This window comes from Spermophilus citellus (genome assembly GCF_964194105.1).
Source record: "Spermophilus citellus genome assembly, chromosome: 8".
Taxonomy (NCBI): Eukaryota; Metazoa; Chordata; class Mammalia; order Rodentia; family Sciuridae; genus Spermophilus; species Spermophilus citellus.
This window is the reverse complement of record NC_138189.1, coordinates 132,831,380-132,846,445: the sequence shown is the minus strand read 5'-3', so window position 1 is coordinate 132,846,445 and position 15,066 is coordinate 132,831,380. Positions and strand designations below refer to the sequence as shown.

Below are 15,066 nucleotides of genomic sequence, written 5' to 3'. Positions count from 1 at the left end.
AAATGTTTCCTTTCCATTACAACAGCAACAAAAATTTCAAGAATGAAGCCGCAAAAATACCATGCCACATCACATGTCTTTTCTTAATAATAAGTCTGAAAGCAGTTAGCATCAGACCATCATAGCAGGTCAAGGAGCATAGAGTTTCTAAACCAGACTTTCTTTAGACTTAACATTTAAATGTGATTACTATCAGAAAACTATGAAGCTAAAAAAAATTTAAAAATTTCTTAGTACCAGAGAATTTTTTTGATTGAAATAATTGTTCGGTTACATTTATAGCCCATATGAACCTTTCTTTTCTGTTAGATTGTAAACCCAAAAGAATAGGAACAAAGATATTTTTAATTCACTTTTTATGTACTCTAGCATAGAACTATAATGAGAGAGATTCAGTCATTCTTGGACATTTACTGGAAATACTGTTTACTAAGTCTGCCACCTGGTACAGTTATGATAACTGTGATCATATTTTGAGAGAAGAAGAGAGAAAACACACATCTATGGTCACCATTTACTCAGGATATTTAAACCCACACCATGGGTAACGCTTCAAGTTTTCTTTCTTAATATATAAAGAGAAATAAGATATTACTAGAACAAGTACCATTGGCTGTCACTATCCTTTGCTTCATCTGTCCTTCCCTAGTTTAGAACACACAGCATGCCTATCTGTTCCTGCCACACTCAAACTCTCTGGATCTCCCTGGAACTCAGCTGTCGATCTCAGGCTCAGGCCTGGCCGGCGTTTGGGTTCCCAGTGGGTGGAACTGTTAATGGCCCTACTGGTTTTTCACATCCAGCCTCAGAAAATTCCTAAAAAGCCAATGGTTGGACACTGGCCAAAAGGAGGAGATTTCCAGCATTTAAGATTTATATTTAACTGAAAAAAAAGTTTAAATATCATAGTAAGTTGATTTTAGCACCCCCTTCTTTCTTTCTTCCTTCTCTCATCCTCTTTATCCCCTTTCCAGGTACAGAGCAGTTGCCTCCTGGAGTCGTGTTCAAGGAATTGGGATTCCCTTGATTACTGCCATTGAAATTGTCTCCATCTGGATCCTTTCCTTTATCCTGGCCATCCCCGAAGCCATAGGCTTTGTCATGGTGCCCTTTGAATACCGGGGTGAACAGCACAAAACCTGTATGCTCAATGCCACGTCAAAGTTCATGGAGGTACTGATGGTTTTTGCAATTGACTGAGTTTGCTGAGTTTTAAAATTTACCAAAGCTTAAAAGGAGGTAACTGGGGACTGGGCGCTTTAAACCTCACCCTCTTAAAACTTGTGGACATTGCCACAATGCAGTTGTGCCTTACTCTGTCAGTTCAGTCACACATCTTTCTGTCACAGGAAAAGAGATGCAAAACTAGAGTGTAGCTTCTTGAACAGAACAACTGTTTTGCTTCTCTCCCTTTCTCCCTCCTTTCCCACCACTTCGTCTCGAATTGTAGTACCACCGCCAACACAATTCTATACCAAGCAACTGGGAATTCCAAAGCCCATTTTCCAAGAAAGAGGGACCAGATTACTATTTTTTTTTTTTGAAGAGTGGCTTTCTAACTCAAAGTAGGGAGTAATGCTTGCATATATTCATATTAATGTGAATTCTGTGTGATACACAAATATTATAAAACTGCAGAACTTTGTTTAATATTTTTTTTAGTTGTAGATGGACACAATATCTTTATTTTTATTTATTTATTTTTATGTGGTGCTGAGGATCAAACCCAGGGTCTCATGCATGCAAGGCAAGCATTCTACCACTGGGCTATATCCCCAGTCCAAACTACAGAACTTTTTTAAAGACTTTTTTTGTTTAACAAACTCAGTTTTTCTTCAATACACCTGGCCACAGTAATATTTCTCTGAAAACCTTAAGCACATGACTATGCTATTTAAAATACATTTTTCCTTTGCAAAACTAGTTACATGTGGACTAAGGAGAACCAAAAGGATAACTATTTCTCTTAAATCAGCATAATTTAGTGCTTTGATGTAAGCTCCACGCAGCTCAGATTCCACATTTAATCATTTACAGACATTTCAAGGTATGCTTTCCTAAGCTGGAAAATTCACAAAATCTGAAGTTTTTCAGTTGATCAGTTATCTTGTTTGGAAATTCTTCTTTTGATATTAAAAGTGCTCAGGAAAACTGCCAAACTGGCAATCTTAAAATTGAAGTCTTTTGTTTATCCGCCGACCCTTTTTTAAAAACTCAGGTCAGTTTTCACAATGAAAATCAAGACATAGGAGGTTATCAGAATTTGGCAGTGCAGACAAGGGATCTAGATATTCCAGACAAAAGCAAGAGAGGAAAGAAGCTCAGTATAAGAAGGTGTTAACTAATCCCTAGAGCTGGACAAAATGAGGTGTTACTTCATAAAGACTGGAGTCTCCTATATAAGCCATCATGCAAAGAGAAGCCACCGTGCAGGCGTGGTGGCCTCGAGGGATTGCAGTGAAAGGGTATGAGTTGAGCTGATGGTATCTTGGAGTTCATTTCAAGTCTTGAGTCTTGTTCTTTTTACCTAATTTTATTTCCCCTCTTTTCCCTACTCTTTCCTCCTCAGTTTTGCTGTATCCTAGACTGACCTGAGGCCCTCTCCAATCCCTTGCTTATGACATCATTTCAAAAGAAATGGACTGTGCCATGGAGGGAGGAAGGGGAGCCAACCCTCTCAGAGCTCAGCTTCCAGACCCTTTGCAACTGCAGACCTGGGGTCATTCCCACCCAGCCAGCAATGCGCCAGGAAGAAGGGGCTACTAACAAAGGGGTGGGGCTCAAAGGAGTGTTACACTTCAAAACAAAAAGAGAGTCCTTCTAATTTTTTTTTTAAGTTTAGGACTAAGTCCTTCTCTAATGTGATATATATATATATATATATATATATATATATATATATATATATGAATGAAAATCTTCATATAAGCAGATTTGGGTAAATTAACTCCTTTGGGAATTTGTACTTGACCAGGGGTCTGGGCTTGGATGGAAAAGAAATTGTGCTTGTTTTCACTAACTTCTAACTGAAAGTTACCATTTGCTTCAATTACGAATGTGGGCAACAAACTGCAATGGTATTTCAGAGTGCCATGACTTTTTCACTGATGGAAATAGCAGACAATGTCACACAGTATCACACCTGTATCCTTTAAAATATTGTTTATGCTCAATACTGCTTCAGCAGTCCAATAGTTATTACAGTCACCAGTAGGTTTGTTATTTAATTTGTTGATAAAAAAATGTATGTTGTATCAGAACTTTATTTTTAATACGTTTATGGACATTTTGCCATATAACTGGCAATATACGATATTGTATTTGTATATATTTTACTTTAAACATATGAATATTGTTCTCAGCTGAGCACTGTGGCACACACCTATAATTCCGGTGACTTGGTTGATCAAAGCAGGAAGAATCCAAGTCTGAGATCAGCCTGGGCAACTTAGAAAGACTATCTCAAAAGTAAAATATAAAACAGGCTGGGGATATAGCTCAGTGGGGTAAAGTGCTTGCCTCGCATGTGTGAAGCACTGGGTTTGATCTCAGCACTGCATATAAATAAATAATTTTTTAAAAATAAACATCTATTGACAATTAAATATATATATATATATTTTTTTAATAGTCTGTGGATGTAGCTCAGTGGTAGAGCACCCCTGGGTTCAATCCCCCCATACCAGAGAAAGAGAGAGAATATTGTTCTCCAAAGGGACTACAGTGCTCACCAGACTTCCAAAGGAGTCTGTGGCATAGAAATAGTTAAGAACCCCTGCCTGAACTTTTGTCTTCAGGAACCATTTTTAGATTATTTTAATAGACATACTGTAAATGTAACCCACTGGGCCCCTTTCTATATTCAGAAACCATCCAGTGGTTCACAGAGCAGCATGATTATTTTTTACTGTGGGAACTGAAATATTACAGGAGGCTGCATTTATCCATAGTAAATAAACAATCTGAAACAACATTGTAAGGAAGGAAAAAGCATTTCTTTCCAAGTTGGTGATGAATTTAGAATAAAAATGTGGATATCACTTTCCAACTTTCCTTTTTATGAAGTACTAAGCTTGCTCCTTTAAAAAGACATAAAGCTGAATACTCTACGGGTTCACAGATCCTTGCCCACAGGGAGCACTTGCTAAGTAGGCCTTGGGCTAAGCTATGCTGCCTCAATAGTTTCCAGGTGGCCAGTATTAAAAGAGGGAGTGAGAGGGTGGTTATTGATGGCTCAAACCGTCTGGCATTGGGGTCACATAGCTGGCATACCAAGCAAAGGGTTAACTCCCATTACCCAAAGCTCCACAGATAAGCCACACAGAACCTTCCCTGCTTCCAAACAAGAGACATGCATTAAGTGCACTTTAACCACAATAATTAAAAGTCAACCAGGCACTAGCAGAATTTTGAGGCTTATCAATAAATAAAGATAAACATGTTTTATATACCTTGGAAGGGAATTCTTTTTCTGGATTAGGGTTCTTTCATTGTGTCACTGAAACTTACAAAAAAGATCCCTGTCAGGATAGTTTTTTAATATGTAGTTTCTTTGTGTGCTAGAGTCAAGCCAGGATAATTTTTGGAGTTTCAAAGTTAATTGAGTTTTGAACACCACACCCAAGCCCTTTACTACAGGTGGGATCGTGAATATACAAATACATCTCCAAGGGCAGATTCTGAGGCTACAGAGGTCCTGCCCTGTTAACCTAATCACTATGTCCCTCCTTTTCTCTCCCTTCTCTTCACTACACAGTTCTACCAAGATGTGAAGGACTGGTGGCTCTTTGGGTTCTATTTCTGCATGCCCTTGGTGTGCACTGCAATCTTCTATACCCTCATGACCTGTGAGATGTTAAACAGAAGGAATGGCAGCTTGAGAATCGCCCTCAGTGAACATCTTAAACAGGTAAATCCACTGAGATCTCAGAAACCTGGGCAAGACAGTGTTGTCCTTCAAATCAGCAGACCTACACTTCATAACAGCATTTCAGTTGACGTCACATTGACTCTACGACAATGGTTCTGTAAGATTCTAGTGGAACTGAAAAATTCTGATTGCCCAGTATCTTCACTGTACCTTGTCTATGCTTAGCTATGTTTAGATGCACAAACACTGTTGCGTTACAATCGCCTACAGTACTCAGTACAATAACATGCTGTTCAGGTGTGGCCTAGGAGCAACAGGCTGAACCATGTAGCTCAGGTGTTCAGAAGGCTGTACCATCTAGGTTTGTGTAGGTACACAATGACAAAATTTCCTAACTATTCTTTTCTCAGGGTATATCACTGTCCTTAAGTGATGCACAGCCACACTTAAGGTATATATATAGCAGATTTAGACTAATTTCCTAAAAATAAAAATACTGCCTTGTAACTATTTTCTTTATAGTTCTAGAGTTAGGGATTTCTCTTGTGACAGGGGAGCCTGCCTGTGAAACAGATGGCTGCAGAGGCTGGGCCCGAAGAGAAACTATTCATTATAATGCCAAAAAAAGAGTATTGAGCAAGCATATATGCGTGTCTCTATACCAAAACTATGCCAGGGCAGAAAGAAGTGTGTGACTTTCTCCCCTTGCAGTATTTACAGTCTAGTTGTACAAATAAAACACAAACATGAAACAATCAGAAAACAGGATGATAAAACAGAGTCAACGGAGCCTGTACACTAGCTGTGGTAATCAGCTTTTCATCACGGTGACCAAAATGTGCCACAAAAAATAACTTAGAGGAGGGAAAGTTTATTTGGTCTCATGGTTCCAGATGTTTAGTCTATGGTGTGCGGAGTCCATTACTCTGAACCAAGGTGAGGCAGAGCATCATGGTGGAAGGGTGTGGAGGAAGAGTCTTGTTCCACTCATGATGTGAAAAAAGCAGAGAAAGGGTAAGGAGGGGTCATGAGGCACATCCCCAGGGACCCACCTCCTCCAGCCACACCCTACCTGCCTACACTTACCACCTGCTTAGTCCATTCCCACTAAGATGGACTGATTAGGTTACAACTTTCACAATCCAATCACTTCACTTCCAAACATTTCTGCATTAACAGGAGTTTCTGGGTCCAAACCACATATCCAGACCACAACACTAGGAAATAAGAGGGGATTGACATAGAATCATAGAGCAAGTGTTCATGAATGAACAAGAGGAGAATAAATGGGATTTGATAGGGAAGCAGAGGACAGAGGGCATTTCAGTTGGAAAAAAACAAGAGTTCTAGAATGTGAATGGGCACCATGCATTTGGAGAGTAGGAAAAAAGAAACGAATTTCATTAGAGCAACATCTAAAGTGAGACTCGTGAAAGGAAATAGCATTGAATTCATAAAAAAAATTCTCTAAATTTTGGAGGTCCCAAATTTCTAGAAGAAATTCAAATATGCCAATGGGGAGTTAATGTTGGTACCTCCTGAGTAGCAAATAGATAGATAATGCTTTGGGCTTTAGAAGGCAAAACATGATTCTAATAACCTTCATCAAAATTGCTTAACCACTCTGAGGTTCTATTTTCTCATAAGATGAATAAAATAATACATTATGCTAATAACCAAAGACATATAAGTTGCCTAATAATAAGGCATATAAGTTGCCTAATTCCTAGTATGTACTCAGCACATGTTAATTTATATTAATTCAAAAAGTAAAACCAGGACTGCAGGTCAGTTTTCAGTCACAATAGACACATATGTAAGAACATCCAACCACACCAAAACAATGTGAGTTATTGATGGAGTCTCCAAATCTCTCCCACATAATTATCATATACAAACATCTTTCCTCATCAGCAGCACTTTTTCAACTACTGTGATTTTCCTGAGCTTCAATTCCTCATCTATAAATTGAGCATAATGACATATAAATCAATGCTATTATGAGGATCAAAGGATTTGATAGGCATGCATGTACTTTGTAAAATCTAACGTGTCAAGCAAATAGTAGCTATTACCTTTTATTGACGTTTGGCAGTATGATCACATTAAGAAAATTTAGTATGACTTTGTCCAAGCATAAATGTTTCAAATACTGCTGATGTGAATATATTAAGCAACTATTAAGTCTCATCCCTTCGAGAGAAGCAGTTAATTAGAATGGATTTATGAAAAACAGTGTTTTTAAATGATAGTTTTTGCATTAACATCATTATTGTCTATTTCAGCTTTGAGTTGTACTTACTTCAGAAATACATAATAATAATATGTCGTTCACAGTTACATAGCATTTTGATTCCTCCAAGCACAGATAGGTAGGATACATATTAACCTTGCTAAATTGATAGTTAAGAGATCTGCTCATGCAAACTGAGATTAGAACCAAGATCTGGTACTCACTCAAAGCTGGAACAGGTTTTCATAACAATAAAGCAAGGCTGGATACAAGTCCTTCAGGTGAACTGTGGGAAAGCTAGCCTGGAGTAGGGAGCCTTGCCACTCTTTGACTAATAATCTAAGGCTCTTTCTAGTTTCTTGCTTGGTTGTCCCAAATTTTCTCTTCATTATAAAGACGTAATCAGTTAGGGGTTGTGTTTGGATGCTGGTAACAGAATACCCAAAATAAGAGTGAGCTGATCAAGTCAAGGTTTATCTTTCTCCCACTGCAAAAAGTGCAGATGCCAGTGGTTCAGTGGTCAAGGAGCTCAGAGGCCAGGTGCCTGCTGTTTCGCCAATCTCTCCTTCAGCCTTGGAAAACAGTGGGGCAGCTCTACTTTTATGTCTGATGTCGGAACAGCAAGAAGGGGAAGGACACACAATGCATGAGCATGTGTGTACCAGAGAAGGCTCCCCCTACTTTTAAGTAGCTTTTCCAGGAACCCACACAATGTCTACTTAAGCTAATTGGTCATAATTGTGTTATGTGGCCAAGTAGTTGAGTAGACAAGACTCCCTTGCTGCCATAACAAAATCAAGATTTGTGACACAGGAAGGAAGACAGGAGCCTGGATGGTGGTTAAGGGAATATCAAACTGTCAATATTACCTTTTAATATCCTGTTTGATGGCACACTCAGGAAAGGTGACATTCCCCCAATACCTTCCCTTTCCATTTTTCTAGATGCACCATCTTTGTGTGTACACAAAATGACCCTTTAAAAAAAAAACCCATTTCTGGAGATTGGAATGATTTATTTGTTGCCTCGATCATGCCCCCTGATGCCATATCCCAGCTAGTCAAATAACTATGAAAGATTAAAGAGTTCTCAGTCCTTTGGACTACAAGGATGATTTGTAAAACTGCCACAGATCTTTTCAAATGGCTCAACTGATGGTGTGTGTTTACTGACGCTTTCCCAGGCTTAATGTTATAAGCTTTGTGTTGAAGCAGTATTCATTTCCCAACTCCTGTTTTCAGTCAGTTTTATTTTGACATTAATTGAAGCCAGTTACAGACAAGCTGTATTTTATGTCCCTGGTTAGACTTCTAAATGCATGCAGTATAATACTCAAGCATAATGTGCCCAAATGAATGGCTGCAGATCATTCCTAACCTATGTTTTTCTGAGCCTAAGCAGACTCCAAAGGCATGTAAACCTGCAATAGAAATCAGTCCAGGGTCAGTGTGTTCCAGTTTTTATAATTATGACTGCTGATAATACTTTGCCTTCATCCTTCTGTTTGCAATATATCTTTGGAAACTACATGCTATTAATAAAAGAACTTAAGAAAAATCAATGCTAGCTTTCTTCAAAAGAAGAAAACTTGTTGCTGTTGCTTTTTCTGCTATTTTCCTACCATATTTTGTTTCCCAAGTGTCTTTGTAGATTTGCCCATTCATTTCCATGCCATGCTCTGTCACCTTGCCTGCCATGCCATCAATGCTCTTCAGTTACCTGATATTGAGCTAATAGCTCACCTTTCCCCATGCACTCACCCCCATCCACCTAAGCACCTGCGTACACACTGATGTGCTCACCTGCTGAGTCAGCCACAGTGTTGGCTCACCTCTGTCTTGTAACCTCTGACCTGGCTCAAATGACAAAGCCACCCTCCTTCCTGGCAACTGCCCCAAAACATCCTTGGCAACACCTTGATGTTGCATTCCAAATCTTAAGACACCAAGGTCCTGCGAGGGTCTGTTCTCTCAGCTCTTCTCTGTGCTGTTCCACCCCTGAAGTCTTTTCCTTCCTTGTGTAGTTCTTTCATATAGAATAAAGATGCAAATGTAACGTATTTTATTTTCTTACTTTCCTTTAGCGTCGAGAAGTGGCGAAAACTGTTTTCTGCTTGGTTGTAATTTTCGCTCTTTGCTGGTTCCCTCTTCATTTAAGCCGTATTTTGAAGAAAACTGTGTATGATGAGATGGACAAGAACCGATGTGAATTACTTAGGTATGATTCCATGTACCCATTCCACGTACCCATTTAGAAATTGGAGTTTCTCTGCTTTGCACATTTATACAATTTTTACATCCTCTTTACATTCTGATTAGCCCTAAAAATTAAAACTGCAAAATGAATTATTATTTTTTTAGCTGACATAGCCCATAACTGATCCCAAAATTTGTGCAAGCCATGTCTGTAATCTTGCCACACCCCTCCTGAGGCTGTGCATAAGGGTTTGAGCCAACCAAGGGGATGATCTATCTGCAAATGTCCTGCAGATCTGAAACTGCCACTTAAACTAAGCACTTTTAAAAAATTCTAATTGCCCAGAGGATATGCTTCGAGGCAAGAAAAAATGCTTATCCTAGGATAAATTCTACTTAGCAGATTTTGAAATAATATGTTCTAATTATTCTACACTATTTTCTTTTGCTCTAGCTTCTTGCTGCTCATGGATTACATCGGTATTAACTTGGCAACCATGAACTCATGTATAAACCCAATAGCTCTATATTTTGTGAGCAAGAAATTTAAAAATTGTTTCCAGGTAAGACTGTTTTGCAAGAACTTCTTAAAGACAACCGAATGAGTGTATTAAGAAACTAACAGACACAGCCAATTCCAATTTCCGTACTACTTTGATCAGCTACACTCCTTTTCAGTAGGGAAGTGAAAAATCACTTTTATTACTTAGAAAGAGGGTCAGATTGTGGGCATAACAGAAAAGCACTATCTATTCTGACAAAAACATAATCAGAAGTTAAAACTAAAAGGACTAACATAATTACATGTCAGTTTAGTACTATCTATTAAAAAGAAATGCTCAAACCAGGCACAGGGCACACACCTGTAATCCCAGCAACTCTGGAGGCTGAGGCAAGAGGATTGCAAGTTCAAAGCCAGCCTCAGAAAATTAGTGAGGCTCTAAGCAACTTAGCGAGACTCAAAATAAAAAATAAAAAGGGCTGGGGATGTGGCCCTGTTTTTAAGCACCCCTGGGTTCAATTCTCAGTACCAAAAAAATAAAAAGAAAGATGAGGAGGAAGAGGAGGAGGAGGAGAAATAAATGCTCAAATATGAACACATAGAATATACAAAATCAGTTCATTTTTTTTACTTTAGACTTTAACCAAACTCTTGACAAAATATAAACTCTGCTATTAAGAAAGCTTTCACTAAATGCTATTTAACAGTGAATATAGTCATGACTTTTTCAAGTACAGTAAATGTTTATTGTTCTGGAAACCTGTACTACTATAACTTCATTTAAAATCAGTTTCCTTCTGTTTTTCAAACTTCCTTCTAGCTAAGCCAGAAGCTCCAAGCATGTTTTATTGATGTGTCACTTTTTCAGATTCTAAAATGATTTTAGTACAGTTCTAGTCCTGATGGGATTTTCTTATCTTTGACCAGGATTTTTAATTTTAGCTACTGGTGCATATTAGGCAGAGTAGCATGAAGCTCAAGGTACAATTAATTATCTAATCCAAGTTCAGTTGGTGCCCCTACTGCTTCCTCAATTTTCCTGTCTGTAAAGTTGGATGATCACAGTATCCATCTCATAAGTAAGGTTTAATGAGTTAATATATGTAAACCTCTTAAAACAAAAATGCTCAGTATGAGTTGACTATTAGAGTTGAGAGAGGAAGCATAGAAACTTCCCCCATAGAACTTGTAATCTAAAAGGAGACAGACATATTAACCACAGAATCATACAAATGGGTGAAACTTGGTATGGAAGTTGTAGCTGCCATATTTTTTTGAGGTCCCTTTGAAAATGCTTACAAGATACAAAATGCTCTGCCTAAAATGGATTAACTAACTCACAGGTCATAACTAATACATTTTATAAGCTGAAGTTTATATCACTTGCTAATTAATTTACATATTAATTAGAGGGGAAGAGAAAAATCAAGATACAAATTTTCAGAAATTCAACACACTTTTTTAATGGATCTTCCTAAAAAGGCAGCATACCTAAGGGAAAGATTTCAATCTAGAGTCCTGAGTTATAATTCAAGTTCTTCTTATTATTATCCTCTCTGGCCTCACTGTTCTTATTCATAAAAATGGGGGAAATAACATCTACCACCTAGGGCTGTAGTGAAGATCACATGGGGTACCCAATGTTGAGGGCCACTTGGGGTGCACCTGAAGCCCATTTCTGACCTTCCCATCCATGCCTTACTCCCTGGCCTCTGCCTGGAGATGCTCCTTTTGGCCAAAACTGCCTTCCCTTCCTCTTGCACCTGTGAGTAGAATTGAAACAATCAGCAAGAGACCCCTTTCTCTCCCGGGAGACAGTTTAACTTCTGCCTCCAGATGACAGGCCTCATACTCAGACCACTGTCCATGCTCCCCGTCCTCCAACATGCACACACATGGACCCCACGTGTTGGTGGACCCCAAAGCCTCTGTGTTAGGCTGGTAACCGGTGGGTGGGTTCGTGTTATTCACAGTCTGTTCCTTCTCCCAGTCATGCCTCTGTTGCTGCTGTCACCAGTCCAAAAGCCTGATGACCTCAGTCCCCATGAACGGAACAAGCATCCAATGGAAGAACCATGACCAGAACAACCACAACACAGAGAGGAGCAGCCACAAGGACAGCATTAACTAACCATCTGCAAGACATTCATTGATTCTCCTTGAAATCCTATTGGAGAAAAAATTTCACGCAGTAACTGTGTCTCCAGGAGTCTCTTCTCTGATCCTTCTTCCTTCACTCAGGCCCTCCTCTTGATAAAAGTGCTCTCCATATGTTTTCCAAAGCAGTGGAAGGTGGATTCATTTATATCCACCAAGCTCATAAATCTCAGTTCTTTAATTTATCTAATGTACATATTCCATACGTTATTTCGACACTAAAAAGTGATGGGAATTGGAGGAGAATGGAGACTATTACGTGAACCTGAAGGATATTTGCTACTTTGCATGAAATTAGGGATTTTCAAGTACATAACTAGATTTTCTATTTTTTAAGTGTTTTTTTTTTCCAAATAGCATGGGTTTAAGTCACCTTTTTTTAAAATGTCATTCAGTGCCAGTATTTCTTTAACTATGTGGTAGCCTAGAAATGATTGAGCCTATTGACATACATTTTGTTTAAAAAAAAAAAGAAAAGGAAAGAAAGAAAAGACAAGAACAATATTCAGGTGAACAATTACATTAATGTTTCTCACTGTTTTATTTTTTAAAACATGAGTTCTAAAGCTGCAACAAATACAGGCATACAAACCACAGACTGGTAACCACATATAGTAGTTTAACAGCTGCTATTCAAAGAATGTTTAAGAGCTTGTATTTTCTTTTTAAATAGTGTTTTATTACAGAAGACCTTGAACATATTTTTATGTTAATTTCAAAAATAATGCTGGGATCCAATAGTTCTGTTTTTCACAAACCCAAATGTTCTTTTAATGTAAGTTTTTTAAAATGTTAAAATCATGTTGAAAAATTTAAATGACTCATTAAACTAAGCCTGAGACTTTCAGTGCAATGTTTAGATGTCTAAAGCATAGCTAGGAGAAAAAGATTGAATATTTTTAGAAGATTTGGAAATTTTCACTGAGATTTTGGTAACAGTAACATACATGGGTGTGTATCTATATCTGTATCCATGTATATAGACACACATATCACCTTATATTCTCTTAATTTCTCCTAAAATGTTAGCTGGCCATAAGACTTTTTTTGGTTATTCTTTTCTCCAGTTAGGAAAAATAATTTCCAAGTGTCCAGGCAAGTGTACCATGTCAGTGAAATATAGTTACTGCTACCATGGACTTTTGATTCTTCTTTGGGTGACCAGAAGGAACCCAAATCCCCACCTCATCCCTTCTCCCTAGTGGTCACCATTTCAAAGGGCCCACAATGACTTTTTCTGGGCATTTTCCCAAATGTTTACAGACTGTGAGTACAGCAAAAAAAAAAAAAAAAGACTTTTACTATGTGTGTATATGTACATATATATATATATAAACAATTATAAGTTTCTTTTAGTTGATTTTTGTGATTGTCTCTATAGTGTGTGTGTGTGTGTATGTGTGTGAGTGTGAGATATGCATGAGTGTGGTGGTACATATGGATTTAATCTAATCTAATCATCATGCCCCATGGCTGTGTCAAAGCTCATACTCTGATGGAATCTAGGTGATAGTTCATCGTGACAACCCTCCTTCATCAGTTGCCACATATAAGTACCTCCTGTGTTCACAAATCTTGTGACCATATTACCATTGCAAATGGAATAGGGGAGGCAGCATGAGAGGGAATGAGCCATAGGTTAAAAATATAGGGTTTCGGTTGGTTGGTTGGTTTGTCAAAGCAGTATTTGGGGTGACGTTGTTTCATGAGCTAAAGCAAAAGTCATTACACTTTAAAGTTTTAGATTGTTCTAATTCTCAACTCAATGTGGTGATGAGTTTGAAAAACATCAAACTTCATCAGATAGATTTCTGATGACAAATTAGCTAAGCTAATTTTTGGATCATATTTTAACACAATTATAAGTAAAATATGTCAGGTTCCAATTGCTGGAATTGCAGGGCTAAGAAATACTCCTCCATTGTGTGTTAGTGGTCTAATTCCATTATCCTGCTGGTGCATAATATGCAGTGATAAAAGCCTTTAATATAAATCATAGGCTTTGTTTTGTTTAGACAATTGTCCTTTTTTTAGATACTTTGTTACATATAAAATTCATTTTATAAATTCAGAAAGTTATAGATTTCTGAATAACTACACAGGCTTCAATGTACATTTTGTTTATTGTCTGGTAAATAACTGTGGTTTACTAGTGGAACATTTCCAGTTCGGGAATAAAGATTGCTGTTTGAATCTAAAAAAAAAAAAAAAAAAAAAAAAACATTTCCAATTTTTACCTTTACCACATCTTTCCAACAAGTAAACTTTGTAGAAATGAGCCAGAAGCTAGGGCCCTAAGTTGGCAGTGACCCATAAGTATAAAATAAAAGTTTACAGAAGTTTTTCAGTGTCTCTTTATTTGACATTGTTCATCATAGAGAATGTTTGATACATAATACCTGTTGCAAGCCTCTCCTTAATAATAACCAGGCAAGCTATTTTACTTTCAAACATAACTTCCTGTTTTCTCAATCAACCTACTTTGTTATACTGAACATTTAACTCTCCTATTCATTCTTTTATTCATCTTTCCAGTAAACTTTACTGAGCATCTGTTATGCGCCATGCATTTTTCTAGATCTTAGGGATATAACAGTGAACCAAACAGGCCAAGTCCCTAATCTCACGAAGTTTATATTCCAGAGGAAGGAGCTGGACAATAAAAAATTACAGTCAATAAATAATGTTATGAGGAGGATACCTAGAGGAAAACACTCACATAGCCAACTGCTTATTTGACATCTCTCATGAGATGGCAAATAGACCATATTTCCAAATGGAGCTTTTGTTATGTTTCGACATAATATTCCTCTGTTCAGTTACATACAGTTCCATCCTTTGAATTATTCAAGACAAAAACTTCAAGTGGCACATGCTTGTAATCCCAACCACTCAAGAGGCTGAGGCAGGAGGATTGCAAGTTCAAAACCAGTCTCAGCAACTTAGTGAGGCTCTAAGCAACTCAGTGAGACCCTGTCTCTAATGAAATATAAAAAAGGGCTGGGGATGTAACTCAGTGGTTAAGCACCCCTGGGTTCAATCCCTGGTACCAAAAAAAAAAAAAAAGACAAAAACTCTGAAGTCATTTTTCATCCCTTTCTCTCACACC

General features: G+C 37.8%; 1 protein-coding gene across 1 annotated transcript in view; it reads left to right on the top strand.

Moving 5' to 3' along the window:
- Window positions 1-13,312, top strand: part of EDNRA (endothelin receptor type A) — a 54,752-nt gene extending 41,440 nt beyond the window's left edge. Inside the window, exons 4-8 of the mRNA XM_081303201.1 lie at window positions 975-1,173; window positions 4,757-4,909; window positions 9,187-9,320; window positions 9,753-9,861; window positions 11,791-13,312. Coding sequence (XP_081159327.1) covers window positions 975-1,173; window positions 4,757-4,909; window positions 9,187-9,320; window positions 9,753-9,861; window positions 11,791-11,931 — 736 coding nt within the window. The 3' untranslated portion in view covers window positions 11,932-13,312. The remainder of the gene's footprint in view (window positions 1-974; window positions 1,174-4,756; window positions 4,910-9,186; window positions 9,321-9,752; window positions 9,862-11,790) is intronic.
- Window positions 13,313-15,066: the final 1,754 nt, after the last annotated feature.